The sequence below is a fragment of the Pan paniscus genome, chromosome 13 (assembly GCF_029289425.2).
Source record: "Pan paniscus chromosome 13, NHGRI_mPanPan1-v2.0_pri, whole genome shotgun sequence".
NCBI lineage: Eukaryota > Metazoa > Chordata > Mammalia > Primates > Hominidae > Pan > Pan paniscus.
In genome coordinates this window covers 144343845-144361969 of record NC_073262.2, presented here as the reverse complement: position 1 = coordinate 144361969, position 18125 = coordinate 144343845, and the positions used below count along the sequence as shown (strand labels likewise).

Below are 18125 nucleotides of genomic sequence, written 5' to 3'. Positions count from 1 at the left end.
TTGTATTTTTTGTGAGACGGGGTCTCGCCATGTTGCCCATGCGGATTTATCAGCATTCTTTAAAGTCAGTTTTTTAAATCAAGAAAAACAAGTGGCTCATTACTCAAGAAACCCCCAAGTTCTACTTACTGTTTTACCTGTGGTCTGCTCTAAAGAGCCCTGACCCCACAGTCCCCTTTGCTTCCTGAGAACACCGTGGCCATGCGCCCTCCCCAGGGCTGTGACTCACCTCGGCCTAGGTGCCGGCACACCAGGGCTTGGGCAAAGATCATCTGTCCACACCGCAGCATGCAGCCCCAGCCTGTGTCCGAGGTGGGGCCTGTCCCCCCTGTCGTGGCAGACAGAGAGAGAAGTGCTCATGGCCAAATGGCCCCACAGGCCACAAGCCCACTGGCAGGAGGCAGCCGGTCAGTCCCACACCACAGGCACCGACTCCCTCCTCCATCAGCTCCACCTGGGGCAACACACACCTCTTAGGACTCAGTAACGCCAAGGGCCACATTTACTGGAGAGTGAAATGTCCCGACAACCTCCTCAAAATGGGCAAAACACATGAACAAGTCAGTCACGGAGCAAAAGGAATGTCTGACAAACATATGAAGACACTGACCCCCGTAAGTCATCCAGAAAATGCAAAGTTAAACAAAACAACGCATTTTCCAATTATCAGAAAGGCAGAAATTCAAACGCTTGATGACAACCAGTGCTGCTGAGAGCACAGGAAGGGCCGCAAGGGCAGCAACTCAGCCCTTCCAGCACAGGTGCCTGGGCCCTGCCCTCACGGCCACTCCCTGGGGCCCAGAAAGATCGACAACACGCACCATGGAACTGCGCGGCATGTGACAGGCACGTGGGAAACACTGCCAGCCCATAGCAGGGGTCCAGTGGAAGGCCACTGCACAGCTGTGACAACAGAGAGGGCCACCTGTGCAGCAGACAAGAGGCTGTGGCTGCACACCAGGGTGAGAAGCAGAGATTCAGGGGTCAGACCACAAGGTTCGCCCTGTGCCCACCTCTGGGCTTCCGGCAGCTTCTCCATGCACTGGCAAGGACAATAAACCCTGTGTCTTGGGGTAGTGGTGGCCGTCACCCACCAACAACCCAATCAGCAGTGCCCATGGTCACCCTCGCTCCACTGCTCACCGCTCTACTGCTGATAAAAACGTATCTCAGAGCCAGGCGTGGTGGTGTGCACCTGTAGTCCCAGACACTCAGGATGCTGAGGAGGGAGAACTGCTTGAGCCCAGGAGTTCAAGTCCAGCCTGGGCAACATAGCGAAACCCCATCTATTAAAAAAATGAAAGTAATAATTTTAAAAAGTTCTCTCTGTGGGGCTAAGAAGGAAACACAGCACACTGCCCTTCAGAACTGCGACAGGGCTGCTTCACGTGCAGGCTCTTCCCCAGCCTCCACCTCCTCCACAAGGCCTCTGCCAAACCAGAAAGGCTTCGCTCCAGTCCTGTTCTCCTTCCCAGCACGCGGCAGGGTAGCTGTGAAGGAGATGGAGGCTGGGGACAAACCCGCATCCAAGGCCGCCAAGAGAGCAGGTTCAGCGCAGCTGCGAAACAAGCGGAAACTGTGGAATGAGCAACTATTCCCAGGGCACATCTGACAAGGTATGTCATTAAAATATATCATTACATATCAATATTCCCAGGGTACATCTCACAAGGTGTATCATTAAATATCAACCTAAGGAGACACTGTCGTATGTCCCTACGCGTCAGTGTTCTCCAATGTCCAGCCGTTGTGGCTATTTGACTTCCACCTCACTTCAGGATAAAGAATGAAACCACCCCTAGAAGAGGGACCAAACCCTGACCTGGCACTGAGGAAGCATGACGCCAGCCCGGCCCTCACCTCCGGCCTCAGTTCTCCGCCGGTGAGAGGCAAGGCTGAGAACCAGTCCCCATCTCCTTCCAGCTCCAGGGTATACAACAATGATGAATGGCTTTTAACAGAATGCACCTTAGTGTTACACAAAAACATGTCACATTCACCTGGCCCTTCAAATCTCCCCACAGGTTAAGTGTGGAAAATACTAAAAAAGATGAGGGCTACAGAGAATGGCTTCCAAACATTCTGGACCTAAGTAAGAAACACATTGTACAGCTGTGACCCAGAACACACACTCAAACATGCAAACGAAAACGAAGATCCCTGAAGCGCCATGCTGCGTGCCCGTGGCGGACAGACACTGCTTTCTATGACATTCTGTCCTACATTTAAAACAATGTTGGTCGTAACTCATGATACTGATTTCCAGCTCCAGTAATAAGCTGGGATTTGCAGTTGAAAACACACTGGCCTAGAGTCAGGCGCCGTGGATTCTAGCTTTGCCACTACTACACGTGAGGCCTCGGCCAATTCAGTTAAGCAGGATTGCTGTGAGGAGTCAAACGAAGTCAGTGGCATACTGAAGTCAAATCTACAAGCATAAGTTTTCCTCCTTCCTAAAAACATATTTTGTCCCGCGTTGTAATAAAACAGAGTACTTACCAATGGCTGGAAAGTTTTTCCTGTATGTAAACCAAAGTCTAGATGCCACATCAGACAAGATCTCGTCCTTTTCTAGAGGTTGTTTAAAAGAAAAAAAAACACACACACACAACGCCTTAAGTTTGCAAGTCACAAGTTATGGCAGAGTTAGCAGAGAACAGTGATCACAAAATGCTTCTGCAGGCCAAGCAGTCAGACCAGGGTGGGCTCCAGCATGGCCGATACCTGTGAAAATGCTGTATTTTCTACCCAGTATCCAAACGGGCTCTGAGGTCTCAGGAAAATCTTCAAACTCAGCAAACCGGAGAGTGTCGTAGGTCAGAGTAGCTGTTGAAACCAAAGATGCACAATCATCAGACACTTATAATTTCATAAACTAGTATCGAAAGAGGCCATTTACAGCATTTCTGTGCTGAAGAGAACAACTGTAAATTCTTGTAACAGCAGCACTCCCTCTCGTATCTCGGGCCTACCAAGACACCCACCATGGATGGAGTAAACTCTTGGGAAAGAGCAGGAGGCCCTGCTGGGCAGCTGCTCTGCTAAGGTATGGGGACAGGGAGGTGGGGCCGGCATGCTACTTCCTGAGCCTTTCATATTCTGAGCCACTGAGTCAGTGTCTAACAGCTGACACGAGGGTGAGAGGCCAAGTTAGGGGCCAACCTGAGGGGTGAGAAAGCAAAAAAATGAAAACCCACCCGATTCAAGCACTTACTTTAGACTTAAAAAGTAACGGACAAAAATAAAGTTAAACCACCTCCTTCATCCTTGTACGCAAGGGAAGCCAAGAAGAAACAGGGCAAAGAGTCGTTTTCCATGGCCATCCTAAGGTTTACCAGATGTCACCATGGCAGCGTGTTCAGAGTCACTGTGATGAAGGCAGATGCTCCGGGGCAAGAAACACTGAGCTGCTGGGAAGACTGGGGTTCTGGTCTACCCCAATTTCCTGGTTAGGAGCAGGTGCTGGAGAAGCATGGGATGCTACTCTCAGGTAGAAAGTTAACCCCTGGACACTGAGAGATCAAACTCTCTGCCAAGTCCCCAGAGGTACCTGGGTACAAAAAGCCTAGTGATCAAGGACTGAACCTGTTTTCATTTCAACAATGCTACCAGAAGAGCATGTCACCACTTCCATGGGGCAACATCCCACTTTCTAAGGAGGCAGCTGGCTGCAGAGCCATGGTGCTTACCTGCTGGGCTAATGATTAGCCCTGCATGCCATCTTACTCTGTTTTACTTCAATTAAGAAACTAGGCCAGGCACAGTGGCTCATGCCTGTGATCCCAGCACTCTGGGAGGCCGAGGTGGGCGGATCACCTGAGGCCAGGAGTTTGAGACCAGCCTGGTCAACATGGTGAAACTCCGTCTCTACTAAAAGTACAAAAATTAGCCAGGCCTGGTGGTGGGCGCCTGTAATCCCAGCTACTAGGGAGACTGAGCCAAGAGAATCACTTGAACCCAGAAGGTGGAGGTTGCAGTGAGCTGAGATTGTGCCACTGCACTCCAGCCTGGGTGACAAGAGTGAAACTCCGTCTCAAAAAAAAAAAAAAAAAAAAAAAAGAAAAGAAAAAGAAAAAAAAGAAAGAAAGAAACTAGAGAGGCCCAGGGTCTTCCTGTCCACAGAACTGTGGCTGAGGATACCCATGTCCCACAGTGTTCCTGAAAAGAAGGCGCCAGCCAGCAGCAATGCACCAGCCCAAACACCCATGCGGCGAGATGCCCATTGCGTATTCTGGGGCGGCACCAGAGGCATCTCTCTCCAGCTGCTCTTCAGGGAACTGGGAACACACAATTCCCATCTGCTGCCTCTCCAGCTCTGATGGTGTCTGATCACTCATCCTTCACCAGCAACTTTACAGCAATCTTTTGAAAATCAATCACATATGAATTTCTCCCACATCTAAATTTACTTTTTGATAACAACCCCACACTTCGATAAGAGTGACATATGCTAATCATAAAAAATTCTGAAGACTACAAAAATACACAAATCACGTGAAGCCTCGTTGCCCAGCAATGACTCTTTCCAGAAGTCTTTATGCACAGGTTCGTACGTGAAATCATACTATGCCTGTGGTTTCCTCAGCATTCTACATAAACACAGATCTCCACCTAAGCTGATACTATAAAGCATCGTGTGTGAACTTCTGTGCTGTGCACAATCCCCTTGGGGAGGCAGGGGGCAGTCAGAATTTAAAGCCCAGCTTGGGTACTGGTAAATTGTAGTTTCCTGGGCCACTCACTTAACTTCTAAGTGTGAATGTTCCCTCATCCATAAAATGGGATAATAACAGGACAGCCTCAGCATATGGGTGTGACGTTTCAATGAAACACTTCCAATGAGGTGCTGGCTGGCAGACAGAAGGGCTGCAGTGTCCGCTCTGTCATTAACATCGAGGACTCAGAACCACAGGGTCAAAGGCACACAAATTTTACTATACCCAAAAGCCTTAATTGTATGCGCAGCTAATTCCCAAACGCAGGGTTCAGAAGCACCTGCAAGCATCTCCCTCGGTGCAGGCAGAACTACCAAATCCACAATAGAGGGCCCTACAGGCACTGTTTAAAGGATTCTCAGCTGCGGGAGACCCAGGCCCCTCTCTGCCCTTTTCCTAGAGTAGTGCTGTGGCTTCCTGAGCAAGACGACGGGCGTTGTGGAGTGGCTGCAGCCAGATGAAGCAAGCTTTCCACAGCAGGGCTTTGTCGAAGAGCTCTGCCCCTGTTTTTTTTTCTTTTTTTTTTTTTTGAGACAGGGTCTCATTTTGTCACCCAGGCTGGAGTACAGTGGTGTAATCACAGCTTACTGCAGCCTCAAACTCCCAGGCTCAATCAATTCTCCGGTCTCAGCCTCCTGAGCAGCTGAGACTACAGGCAAGTGCCACCACACCCAGCTAATTTTTGTATTTTTTGTAGAGATGAGGTCTAATCACGTTGTCAAGCTGGTCTCAAACTCCTAGGCTCAAGCAATCCACCTGCCTTAGCCTCCCGAAGGCTGGGATTACAGGCATGAGCCACTGCACCTGGCCCCCAAGAGCTCTGCTCTTACATATTTCACTTGTCCATGCTTTCAGAGACATTATCAACCAAACTGCTTGGTGACTGTGAATAAAGTCAGTCCAAGTTTACATCCTCTCCTGCCTTTTTATATATATGTTACTTGTTTCTGCACATGATTACAAAAACTGAATTAGGATGAATTAAGGTCCATGCCTTTTTTTTTTCTTTTGTGATGGAGTCTCACTCTGTTGCCCAGGCTGAAGTGCAGTGGCATGATCTTGGCTCCCTGCAACCTCCGCCTTCCGGGTTCAAGCAATTCTCCTGCCTCATCCTCCCGAGTAGCTGGGATTACAGACATCTGCCACCATGCCCGGCTAATTTTTGTATTTTTAGTAGAGACAGGGTTTCACTGTGTTAGCCAGGCTGGTCTCGATCTCCTGACCTCAAGTGATCCACCCACCTCGGCCTCCCAAAGTGCTGGGATTACAGGCGTGAGCCACTGCATCCGGCCCACTCCTATCTTTTTAAAGAGCTGAAAAACATCATGATGTCCCTGCTACCTCTCTAAAGCCACTCCTGAATCTTCAGAAGTCCCTACTATTCTTTGACCTGTAGGCTTTATTCAATATATAGACTAAAATCCAGAAAACTTATTCTCAAGGAAAAAGGATGAAAACACCACCGGTCTAATTTCTTTCTTTTTTTTTTTTTTGAGACGGAGTCTCGCTCTGTCGCCCACCAGGCTGGAGTGCAGTAGCGCGATCTCGGCTCACTGCAAGCTCTGCCTCCCGGCTCACACCATTCTCCTGCCTCAGCCTCCTGAGTAGCTGGGACTACAAGCGCCCGCCACCACGCCCGGCTAATTTTTTGTATTTTTTTTAGTAGAGACGGGGTTTCACTGTGTTAGCCAGGATGGTCTCAATCTCCTGACCTCATGATCCTCCCGACTCGGCCTCCCAAAGTGCTGGGATTACAGGCGTGAGCCACTGCGCCTGGCCACCACCGGTCTAATTTCAACACTGCAAGACAATGATTCCATCTTGCTGTTGGAACATTCTTCTCATGTTTGACACCGTTCCAAGGCACCAGCTTTGAACTAAAGATACACATATCTTTTATTTAAAGTACAGCAGAGCTAAATGAACACTGGCAAGTATCTCTTTGTAGACTACAGATGTTCCTTAATTAGGATGGGATTATGTCCAATAAACCCATTGTAAATTGAAAATACTTAGGTCAAAAATGCACTGAGGCCAGGCACAGGGGCTCATGCCTGTAATCCCAGCACTTGGGGAGGCCAAGGCGGGTGGATCACCTGAGGTCAGGAGTTGGAGACCAGCCTGGTCAACATGGTGAAATCCCATCTCTATTAAAAACACAACAAGTTACTCGGGCATGGTGGCAGGTGCCTGTAATCCCAGCTACTCGGGAGGCTGAGGCAGGAGAATTGCTTGAACCCAGGAGGCGGAGACTGCAGTGACCTGAGATTGCGCCACTGCACTCCAGCCCAGGTGGGAGAGTGAAACGCTATCTCAAAAAAAAAAAAAAAAAGCATTGAATACACGTAATCTACCTAACATCAGAGCTTAGCCTAGCCTGCCTTAAATGTGCTCAGAACACTTACATTAGCCTACAGTTGGGCAAACTCAGCTGGCAACACAGTGCCCTGTAGAGCAGGGGTCATTCCCCCTCCCCATCATGTGGCTGACGAGGAGCTATCTGGCATCTCGAGAGTATCTGGAGGCATACTGCTAGCCCAGAAAAAGATCAAAATTCAAAACGTCAAGTATGGTTTCCATAGAATGCATACTGCTTTCACACTATCGTAAAGTCAAAAAATTGTAAGTCAAACCATGGTAGTTTGGAGACCATCTGTACTTCAGAAGAATGTGGCGTATGTCATCAGGAAAGGGACCATATTGTTGAATCAGTAACAGTCTGCAGTAACAGAATCTGGAAGCTGAGAAACTTCTAGGATGTCTAGTTTCCCATATTAAAAATATAAATGGTAAAGGAACGAGAGAAGTATAGATAAGGAAGAAAAGGAAAAAGGCTCCCTCTGAAAGCAGGGTCACGAGGCCTGAGCGGCTGTGAAGTTGAGGGATTTTCATCACGGACGCAGTAAAATGCACAGCAGGTGTATTTCTTAGGTTTATCACCAAACTTTATAGGCAAGGAAGCCAACTTCAGAGTGAAGGGAATAAGAGGTGTTCCATTAAGTTCAAATACACCACCACACCTCCAGCTATAACTGTGAAAATTACAGGTGTGTGGCCTCAGATTGCTCACTGTATAAACCATCAAGGAGACCAGGAAACCCCAGGGGAGCAAATCCAAGGAGCAATCACGGTGCTTGGCAGTGAACAGGAGTGGCGCAGCCATGGCGAACGTGACCCATGAGGTCCCTAAGGAGGGCTCCCACACCGTGCCCCAAGCTGCTCTGCTCCTCCATCCAGAGAAACGCACTCCGGCCCTCCCCCAGAATCCTGCCCTCTGTTGGGAGCGAGTCACACATTCCCCTAGGGCTAGTGGCGGACACTCTGAAAACACGATCCCTTGCTTCTCCCACCACATTGCACCCTCCTCTCGGTACCGTGGAGGACGCTGCAAGTGGGGAGTGTCCGCACGTCACACCTGGAGCACGTTCCTGACAGCTGGAGCGCCAGCTGTGGAGTCAGAAGTCTGAGCCCACCACTGAGCAGTCATGCAACCTTACAGGCTAGTGACCTTCTTGTGACTTGGTGTCCTCACTGTGAAACGGACAAGTCAAGGTGCAGGAAGAGCTCTAAACCGCACGGGAGCAGTAACTGCTCTTTCAGGGCCAGCCTTCTCAGATCACTGAAACGGGTGAGCAGTCACGACCCGGCATGGATGGGAGGTATTCTGTAAGCAGAGGTGCAGCACAGAGTACAAGGTCAACAGAGACCCAACCAAACATGAGTCTCTTTACTAACACTGAATCCAACATAACGTCCTTTCCTCCAAGAGTGACTGCATTTAGAGAGCAAGAGCCTGCCCCCGGCCTCACGGGCTGGCTCCAAGGACCAGAGAGACCTGCAGCAATTCCTACAAAAGAGCCAATAAAGACTCTCAGACTCGCATCTCTTCAGTTATGAGGAGGTCTTCCCTGTACTCTAGGGGCCCCACACTGTCCCTCTCATGCTGGAGGACAGGAAGGAATGCCCTCGGCAGGCCCTCTGAGCAGAACTCACCCCTTCTGGACACCCTCGCAGCTTCAGCTGAAGAGGAAGACACAATGAGGAGCCACGGACTGAGGCATCGGAACGGTACAGAGACCTCCCTGACCTTCCAGATCTTACTTTATAATGGAGGAAGATAACTTTCTTGGAATTAACACTTCTAATTTCTTTTTTTTTTTTTGAGATGGAGTTTTGCTCGTCACCCAGGCTGGAGTGCAATGGCACGATCTCGGCTCACTGCAACCTCCGCCTCCCGGTTTCAAGCGATTCTCCTGCCTCAGCCTCCCGAGTAGCTGGGATTACAGGCGTGTGCCACCACGCCTGGCTAATTTTGTATTTTTAGTAGAGATGGGTTTCTCCCATGTTGGTCAGGCTGGTCTCGAACTCCTCATCTCAGATGATCCGCCCACATCAGCCTCCGAAAGTGCTGGGATTACAGGCATGAGCCACCGCAACCGGCCGACACTTCTGATTTCTACTGAGGTTTGGTTCTGGAGTCTGACAGCCTGCTCGATAGCTACAGGCAGACCGCGCCAGGCCAACACTTCTGATTCCTACTGAGGTTTGCTTCTGGAGTCTGAGTGCCTGCTCGATAGCTGATTTCTACTGAGGTTTGTTTCTGGAGTCTGAGAGCCTGGTCGATAGCTACAGGACAGACACAGGCCTGGACTTCTTCCAGCCTCAGTCTCCTCACCCATGAAATGGGGCACAGCCACCAGTTTTCCAAGTGGGGTGAGAACCCACAATGGGTGCAAAACTAACGCTCACAATCACTAACATCTGCAGATCGACCAACACGATGATTCCATTCCCAAACGTTCCTTCTGGCTCTGTCACCCAAGGGTCTGGCTCTGTCACCCAAGCTGGAGTGCAGTGGTGTGATCTCAGCTCATTGCAACCTCCCCCTTCCGGCCTCAAGGGATCCTCCCACCTCAGCCTCCTGAGTAGCTGGGACTACAGGCATGCACCGTCATGCCTGATTTTTGTATTTTTTTAGAGGTGGGGTTTCCCTATGTTAAGCAGGCTGGTCTCAAACTCCTGGGCTCCAGTGATCCACCCACCTCAGCCTCCCAAAGTGCTGGGACTACAAGTGTGAGCCACCACACTTGTTCCTTCACTGACTCTCAGATGAATGAGATCCACTTAGGCCTGAGGCCAGCTGCCTCAGCAATTCGCCATGGAGAGGTTCCCTTGTCTTATTTCATAGCCCCTGTCATAATTTCATCATCTTCCCATGCCACATCATGTGATTTATAAGGTAATTCACGTAGCTCCTGATAGAAAAGGAGTCAAGCTTCGGAAAAAATATCCACTGGCCGGGTGCAGTGGCTCACACCTGTAATCCCAGCACTTTAGGAGGCCAAGGTGGGTGGATCACCTGAGGTCAAGGGTTCAAGACCAGCCTGGCCAACATGGCAAAACCCCGTTGCAGTGAGCCGAGATCACGCCACTGCACTCCAGCCTGGACGACAGAGAGGGAGGGAAAAATATATATATATATATATATACACACACACACACGTATATATATATTTATACATATATGTGTATGTATTTATTTATGTGTATATGTACATATATATTTATGTATATATGTACATATACACATAAATAAATATATAGACCCATCTCTAGACTTCCAGGTAATGATATTAATTTGAAATAAGATGACATGTAAGGCCAGGTGCCGTGGCTCATGCCTGTAATCCCAGCACTTTAAAAGGCCAAGATGGGAGGATCACTTGAGCCCAGGAGTTTGAGACCAGCCTGGGCAATACAGGGAGACCCTGTCTCTCTTAAAAAAAAAAAAAAAATTAGCTAGGCGTGGACATCTGTAGTCTTAGCTACTGAGGAATGTGAGGCAAGAAGATCACTTGAGCCCAGGAGGTCAAGGCTGCAATGAGCTGAGGCCGCAACACCATACTCCAGTCTGAGCGATGAAGTGAGACCCTGCCTCAAAAAAAGATGACACGCAGGAGGAACAAGATGAAGAAGTAGGTTGGATGCAGTGGTTCACCTGTAATCCCAGCACTTTGGGAGGCCGAGGCGGGCAGATCACTTGAGGTCAGAAGTTCGAGAACAGCCTGGCCAACATGGTGAAACCCCATCTCTACTAAAAATATAAAAAAGTTAGCCAGGCATGGTGGTGCACACCTGTAATCCCAGCTACTCGGGAGGCTGAGGCAGGAGAATCTCTTGAACCCAGGAGGCGAAGGCTGCAGTGAGCTGAGATAGAGCCACTGCACTCCTGCCAGTCTGGGCGACAGTGAGACTCCGTCTTAAAAAAAAAAAAAAAAGATGGAGAGGTACTGTACACCTTAAGAAAGAGTCCCCCTTAGAAGCAGTTCTCCCATTTGGTCGGCTGGATCCCAGACACTTGCGATCACAAGCAGAAGAGGGCAGATGGCATTTTAATAATATAGTAATTCCATCAGAAAAAACATGTGACTTAGTATTACTAATCTGACAGGCAGAAATGTAGGGAATTGTACTCAATGAATTTAACCAACTTCTCTCCATTTAGTACCAATTACACTTCATTCAACCAGAGAGGACTACAAAAAAAAAAAAACGAGCAAATTTAAGAGCTTACTGTAAACCACTTCATTTCGAAGAAACCTTCCTAAAACACTTAGAAGTTATTTTCCAAAAGATTTATATTTTATAAATTCAACAAAGGTTCTTCTTTTCCTTTAGAAAACTCTTAGGTTTAAGATAACAGTTTGCATATGATTACTACTTTTTTTTAAATCTCCAAGAGTTTACATGAGAATGCTAGTAGTTCAGTCCTGAATGAAAACAGAGAAAGAGAGAAAGGAACTCCAAATTTAGCTACATCAGAAAGCTAGAAAACACTGTTTCAGTGCACACACTGGGCAGATTGCGCACATTAAAACCCACTCCCCAAGATCGCGCCCACCGCACTCCAGCCTGGGAAACAGAGCAAGACTCCGTCTCAAGAAAAAAAAAAAAAACCACTCCCCAGCAGCCTCTGCATTCATTACATGTTATGCTAACATACTGGATTTATGTTAAACTCTACAAACTGAAAGCTTTGATAGCAGGGGAATGTGTAGGTTATTATTAATTCAAGTTCTGTTTTTTTTTTTATTACCAACCACATGCCAGACACAAGTGATGCACTGGAAATGCAAGCACAAGACACCAGCTCTGTCCTCAAGGAATGGGCAGTGTGGCTATTTAAGTGCTGGCACCTGCCAGTCGTCTGAATGGGGAGCATGCTTTTAGGGACAGTGCTAGGGACTGGTGGAGAACACAGCCACACTGTGGTCTGCCTGCCACCTCCTGGACCTCTCCACACCCGCAGAGGCCTTTGGCCTCTTTTGTTTCCCACCCACATTCACACCCTGGGTGACCTCATCTGATGTGACCTCCAGTCTATCTCCAGCCCAGGCTTATTCTTTTAGCTCCAAACCTGTAGACCCAAAAGCCCACTGGACACTGCTCTACAAGGATGTCTAACATCCACCTCACATTCAACACACATAAATCCAAACTCGCAACAGAAAGCTTCCCACCAGACAGGACCTCCCCAAGTCTTCCCCATCTGAGTTTCTTTTTTTTTTTTTTTTGAGACGGAGTCTCGCTCTGTCGCCCAGGCTGGAGTGCAGTGGCGCAGTCTTGGCTCACTGCAAGCTCCGCCTCCCGGGTTCACGCCATTCTCCTGCCTCAGCCTCCTGCGTAGCTGGGATCACAGGCGCCCGCCACTATGCCCGGCTAATTTTTTGTATTTTTAGTAGCGACGGGGTTTCACCGTGTTAGCCAGGATGGTCTCGATCTCCTGACCTTGTGATCCGCCCACCTCGGCCTCTCAAAGTGCTGGGATTACAGGCGTGAGCCACCACGCCCGCCCCCCCCATCTGAGTTGCTTAGCTCAGGCCATACACTATGGGGCCATCTTTAACTCCTCCCTCTCTACCCATCCCTCTCCCAACTTCCAATCTACAAACAAATTCTATTGTCTCAACCTCCAAAACACATGCAGAAGTCAACCTCTTACCCACCCTGAGCTAATCCACTGGCATCTCCTTGCTGGCTTGTTCAACAGTCTCTTAGCTGGTCTCGTTGCCTCTGCCCTGGCACCTCTGCAGTACATTCTCAAAAGAGATGCCAGAGCAAGCCTGTTGAACACAGTCTATCATGTGACTCCTCCTCTAGAACGAAACCTTCCAAAGGGCTGCCATCCTGTTCAGAATAAACACCGAGTCCTCACTATGAGCTGGCAAGGCCCCACTACACTGAGCCTAAGTCACCTTTCTATCCTCAGCTCCTGCTTCTCCCACCGCCACCCGCTGCACCCGAGCCACACCAGGCTCTTGCTACCTGCCCTTCCTCCTACACTGCTTTAAGTCTTCGTCAAAACTTAAACCTTCAGAGTGAGACCCTTCCTGGCCATCCTGGCTACAATTCCAATCTTCCTCATCCTTGGCCCAAATCACCATCCCCCAGGAGCCACGCACTTCGCTGCTAATGCTGGTCTCATGTCTAGAACGTTAGCTACCGCAGGGCAATGGTTTTCATCTATGTTGTTACTTCTCTAGTCCTAGTGTCTAGAACAATGCCTAACACATATCTGACAGTCAGTAACAAACAGTGTATTGAATTAATGACTATCAGAACAGAAACTGTATTACACATGGTCAAGGAAGGCAGAATCTTCAAGAACTCTAGAGATCAGAGGAGGGCAGATCATTAATCATCTCTGAAAGGAAATACAGCATCAAGTCAGAAGGAAAATTCCCCATGATATCCTACAAACATCATATACGTTTTTATCAGCATAAACAGAGACCTTTAAATGCAAACACCTTTTCTACTCTGATCCCACATGCAGCAGCATCCAGTGTCCTATTAAAGTATCATCATGTCAACACAGTTGTCAAGGGAAAATAAAAGATAAAAATAAAGTATCGTCATGTAACAACATAACTGTTCTCCCAACTTGAACATGATGATTTTCACATTTTAGGTCATATGATCGACACTGAACTGTGTTTTTGACCTTAGCCAAGTCTCTCATATGACACTCCAGCCTCAAGGTATCGAAATGATAGAGGCAGGAGGCAGACAAATCCTAGGCAGAGAGGGGTGGGTCACCAGTGAAACCCAACCTTCAAGCCACAGTTTAAAGCCTGAAAGCCAAGCGACGAGTCTCGGATAAATTCACAGACTGGATTGCGAACCTCTCTTCCTGTTTGGTGTGCTTTCCTCTAATTAATCCCCACCCTTCACCTATTTTACATATACCTACTTTTCTCTAATTGGTTTATTACACTGTTGTGCCCACCTTTGAGTAGTGACTTTCTTTTAGCCTTTTTTGCATACTCACAGACAAATCAGCACACACTCCCCATTCTGAGCCTATAAAAGCCCTGGACCCAGCCACACCAAGGGACACCACCCGACTTTGGGTGGAAGACCACCCTTGAGTCCCCTCTCTGCTGAGGGGTGTTTCATCACTCAATAAAACTATTCTCCACCCTCCTCACCCTTTGATTGTCAGTGTTAAGTGTAGTCTCATTCTTCTTGGACGTGGGACAAGAACTAGGGACCCAATGAATGCAAGTACAAAGAAGGCTGTAACACTGTGGCCCTGGGCCCTCTGCCGGCAAAGGGCAGCCACCCCACGTGACAGGAGGCAGCAAAGGGAAGCAGCGGGGACGGAGCCAGCCCCAGAGCTATAGCCTGGAGCAAAGCAATGGGAGTAACAGGGCTGCTGACACTCTGCAACACCCCCTCTTGGGCTTCAGGGTTGCAAGCACCCCTGCTTGGGTGCCACTACCTTCCCCTTGTCTGGACACCAGAATCCACTGTCGCTTTGTCTGGACGCTGGAGTCCGCGGTGGGAGTTGCTTGCCACATGTGTAGCTGTAAGCTCTGCAGAGCCCACTCTGGTGCCTGCGCTTGAAACAGCTGGCGGGACCCGGCACTCACTCACCCACACACCCACTACCGCCAGGGGCTGAGCATACAGTCATGGTGGCCATGGTATCCGTGCCATAGTGCAAACCAGGTGCCCACCGGTGGACCAAGTAGATGGGGGCATCTCCTGCGGTGAGCCTGGACCCAAGCAAGGCCTGGGCAGGGGCCTCGCCAGCCGGAGGTCTCTGGCTGGCAGAGTGGCTGAGAAAAATCCTGCATCACAAACAATAACACCTAAAAGATATAATACAACAGTTGTAAAATAGTAAACAACAAATAGTACACAGCTGCAAATAGTTCAACCGTGAATGACGGTTATTCTAAAAAACAAACTTCACAAGATATACACCTGGTCAACATGCTCCTTAGGGAGTCAGGGCTCCTGTTTCCTCCAGCCACTTAACCACATTTAAGTGGTGAGCTGCTACAAATCATTTTAATAGATATTGGCAATACACATTACAGTTTTCCAACTCAGATCTTAATAAATTTATGTTGTAGCTACCAGAAAAATAAAAAGTAAAAACAATCCCATTCAGAATGACAGAATTAAACCAGATGAAAATCTTTCTTTACAGATGGGGGATACTTGATAAAAGGCAAATCAGTTCCCACAAAGAATGAATGAGCTAAAACGTCTGTGTAAAAATATTTCTAGGGCTACTGGGCAAGCGATGGGTTTGGCACTGACTTAAAATAATCTTGCTAGCAAAAATGGAGCGGAAGCATGAAAGGATAGGAAAAAAAACCAACACTCCCTATACACACACACACACACACACACACACACACACACACACTCCTTCTCTTTCTCTCTTTCTTAGGACCCCAAGAAACTAAGACCCGATGATACAAATTCACTGTTTCTCTTTCTCGTCACGGAAAAGCAGCTTGGAGAATCTACTGGTTACTAAATTGAAGACAGAAACAAAAAAGATACGTATACTGTGATGAACACGTCACGTTTCTCTCCTCCAACCTACCAATAACTTCATAAAAGTAAGAGTTTCCATCCCTTTACGCTCAGCTGCGGAAAGGCTACGCTTTCGCCCGCCGCTCGCGTCCCCGGCCCGGACCGCGGCCGCCCCGTTCGCCGCCGCGCCTCTCCCCGCCCGGCAGGCTCCGCCGCCCTCCACGGCCGACCTGGCGCAAGGGCCTGTGCAGCCACAACCTCCGGAGCGCGCCGGACGGGACCGGAAAAGCAGGAGAAGTTCCAGCGCAAACGACGGCGGGTTCCGCGGCGCAGGGCGCCGCCGTCCCCCTCCCGCTCCCACCGCCCACCACCCACCAACACCGCCCCGCGCTCCCGCAGCGCCCGCCGCCCCGGCCCAGCCTGGCCCGCACCGGCGTGCCCCGAGGCGAGTCGCGGCAGCCCGACCCGAGCAGGGGAGGCCAATGATAAGGCGAGCACCTCCTGCGGAAAGACCGATCCCCGGCAACTCCTCACCTGCGTCCATCTTCCCAGTCCGGCCGCCGACTGACCCGAGCGGCGTCGCTCCGACGGGCCAGCAACGCGACGCGGCGACGGGACGCCGCGGGGGCCAATAGCGGTGCCGGCGCAGGCGGCGAAGACGATACGGCGCGCGAGCGGAAATACGCGGGAGCCGCCATTTTGGCGTACGGCCGGGCCGACGCGAGCCCCGAGGCGCCCTGCGGGCGGCATGGGGTCGTGTCGTGGGACGACGGCTGGTTCTGCTGTCCGACGGGACACTGTGTGCCATGGGTGGCGCTTCCTCCTCTTAGAGGACCCAGGAGCAGTTGTCGAGGCGGCAGAGGCGAGCTCTGTCCCCGTCCGAGCAGCCATCTTGCGGTACGGACGTGCTCGGCGCGCCCATGTCGCGGTACGGACTTGCTCCGCCGGGGCGACTCCCCCGCCTGTCTGCCCGCCTGCCGACGGACGCTGCGAGGGGCCTGCGGCGCCCCGCTGGTCCGAAGACGCCCGAACCCGCGGCTGGCGAGGACGCGGGCGGGGGCGGGGGCGGGGGCGGGCCCGCTGCGGGCGCCTGCGCCTCCATCTTGCCGTACGGCGCGGACGCCGCGGGCCGGCCCACGTCCCGAGCCGTGTCGCCGCCGCGCTCCCTCCCTCGGGGCGGTCCGCGGGCGGGCGGGCGGCTAGGGCCGGGGCCTGGCTGCGCGGCTGGGCCAAGGCCCGCGATGGTGATCTGCTGTGCGGCCGTGAACTGCTCCAACCGGCAGGGAAAGGGCGAGAAGCGCGCCGTCTCCTTCCACAGGTACGCGGGCCCCGGGCCGCCACGCCCCCGCCCCGACCCGACCCTGCGGGGAAACTGAGGCCCCGCGGCTGGCCCGAACGCGGGGGGCGGGGGCGCCGGGCCTCGGCGGCCGGGGCGCGGGGGAGCGGGCGTGGGCGCTGTGTGACCTTGGCCCGGCCGCCGTCTCTGGGCCGGGCGCCTCGGGCAGCGCAGCCGCCCCCACCCCGGCCGCCTGGGTCCGCCCTGCGCGCGATCGATCCGGCCGGCGCCGAGGCTTCAGAAGCCGCAAGCTCTGGAAGCGCAGGTCTTGGGCCGATTGTCCTGCTCGGCCGCGACTGCTGACTCTCCGGACCGCGCGGGCCGTCGGCCTGGATGTCTGCGAGCAGGAGCGACCGGGCAGACGCGACCTGCGCCTCCCTAGCTGACAGCCCCCGAGAGGGCTTTCCGGGACTGGGCCCCCGAGCCCAGGACGCGGGTACACGCGGAGAGTCTACGGGACGGCCGGCTGGGGACGGCATCCTACTGCGCTCCCTTAGAGCCTGGCCCGGGGCTCTCGGCCGCTTCCCACGTGGGCCCCCGCGGCAGGGCCCAAACCCCTCTAAGGCCTTGTGAGTTCAGCCTATTTCAGTGAGATTTCTGCGGATTACACGCGGGAGGCACCAGAACCGCGAACAGACTTTAAAAACCACTTTGAAGATGTTTCTGTTTTATGTTGCATGGTGTTATTTAAGTTTTAAAGACGGGAATGGCACGTGTTATTTATAGGGTTATTGAAAGTTCACAGTAGTTTGCTGTAAGTCTTAAATCATTACAATGTATTATAAGAATTAGTAACATTAGATTATTTCACAAGTCAGCCAGCGCACTTTCTTGACAATTTCCTTCAGAGCTTGTGTCCTAGAAGTTTTGTTATTGTTTTTTGAAAACGAGGCAACGTGTTGCCACGGTCTAACATGGTATGGGAGGAAAGGACATCGGAATTGGGTGTGGGGGGCGTACCTTTGCAGTTGGCCTCACAGTGTTCAGAAAGGAGGTTAGAAGGTCCTGTTGCTCAGAAGGGCCCAGTCCATCCTGTTAGGATTTGTCCTGGTCCACACTGGCCTCAGGTGGAGCAAATAGCAGTTAGAACTGACCACCCTGTCCCTTATGTGCACATTAGGGCCTGTTTTTTTTTTTTTCTTTTTTTCTCTTTTTTTTGAGACGGAGTCTCCCTCTGTCGCCCAGGCTGGAGTGCATTGGTGCGATCTCAGCTCACTGCAACCTCCGCTCCTGGGTTC

The 18125-nt window shown here is 51.0% G+C and overlaps 2 protein-coding genes across 5 annotated transcripts in view; one reads left to right on the top strand and one right to left on the bottom strand.

The window, feature by feature from the left end:
• ATG4B (autophagy related 4B cysteine peptidase) overlaps positions 1-16674 on the bottom strand; it is a 36900-nt gene extending 20226 nt beyond the window's left edge. The window contains exons 1-4 of one of the 4 annotated variants that reach the window (XM_003813046.6): positions 16086-16674; positions 2725-2826; positions 2500-2571; positions 230-328 (exon numbers count right to left, since the gene is read on the bottom strand). In XM_003813046.6, coding sequence (XP_003813094.1) covers positions 230-328; positions 2500-2571; positions 2725-2826; positions 16086-16359 — 547 coding nt within the window. In that variant the 5' untranslated portion in view covers positions 16360-16674. The remainder of the gene's footprint in view (positions 1-229; positions 329-2499; positions 2572-2724; positions 2827-16085) is intronic. The other 3 variants (XM_063595656.1, XM_063595658.1, XM_063595657.1) reach the window with 3 other exon arrangements.
• The window catches only part of THAP4 (THAP domain containing 4), a 55069-nt gene continuing 53577 nt past the window's right edge, over positions 16634-18125 (top strand). Inside the window, exon 1 of the mRNA XM_034955582.4 lies at positions 16634-16869. Coding sequence (XP_034811473.2) covers positions 16793-16869 — 77 coding nt within the window. The 5' untranslated portion in view covers positions 16634-16792. The remainder of the gene's footprint in view (positions 16870-18125) is intronic.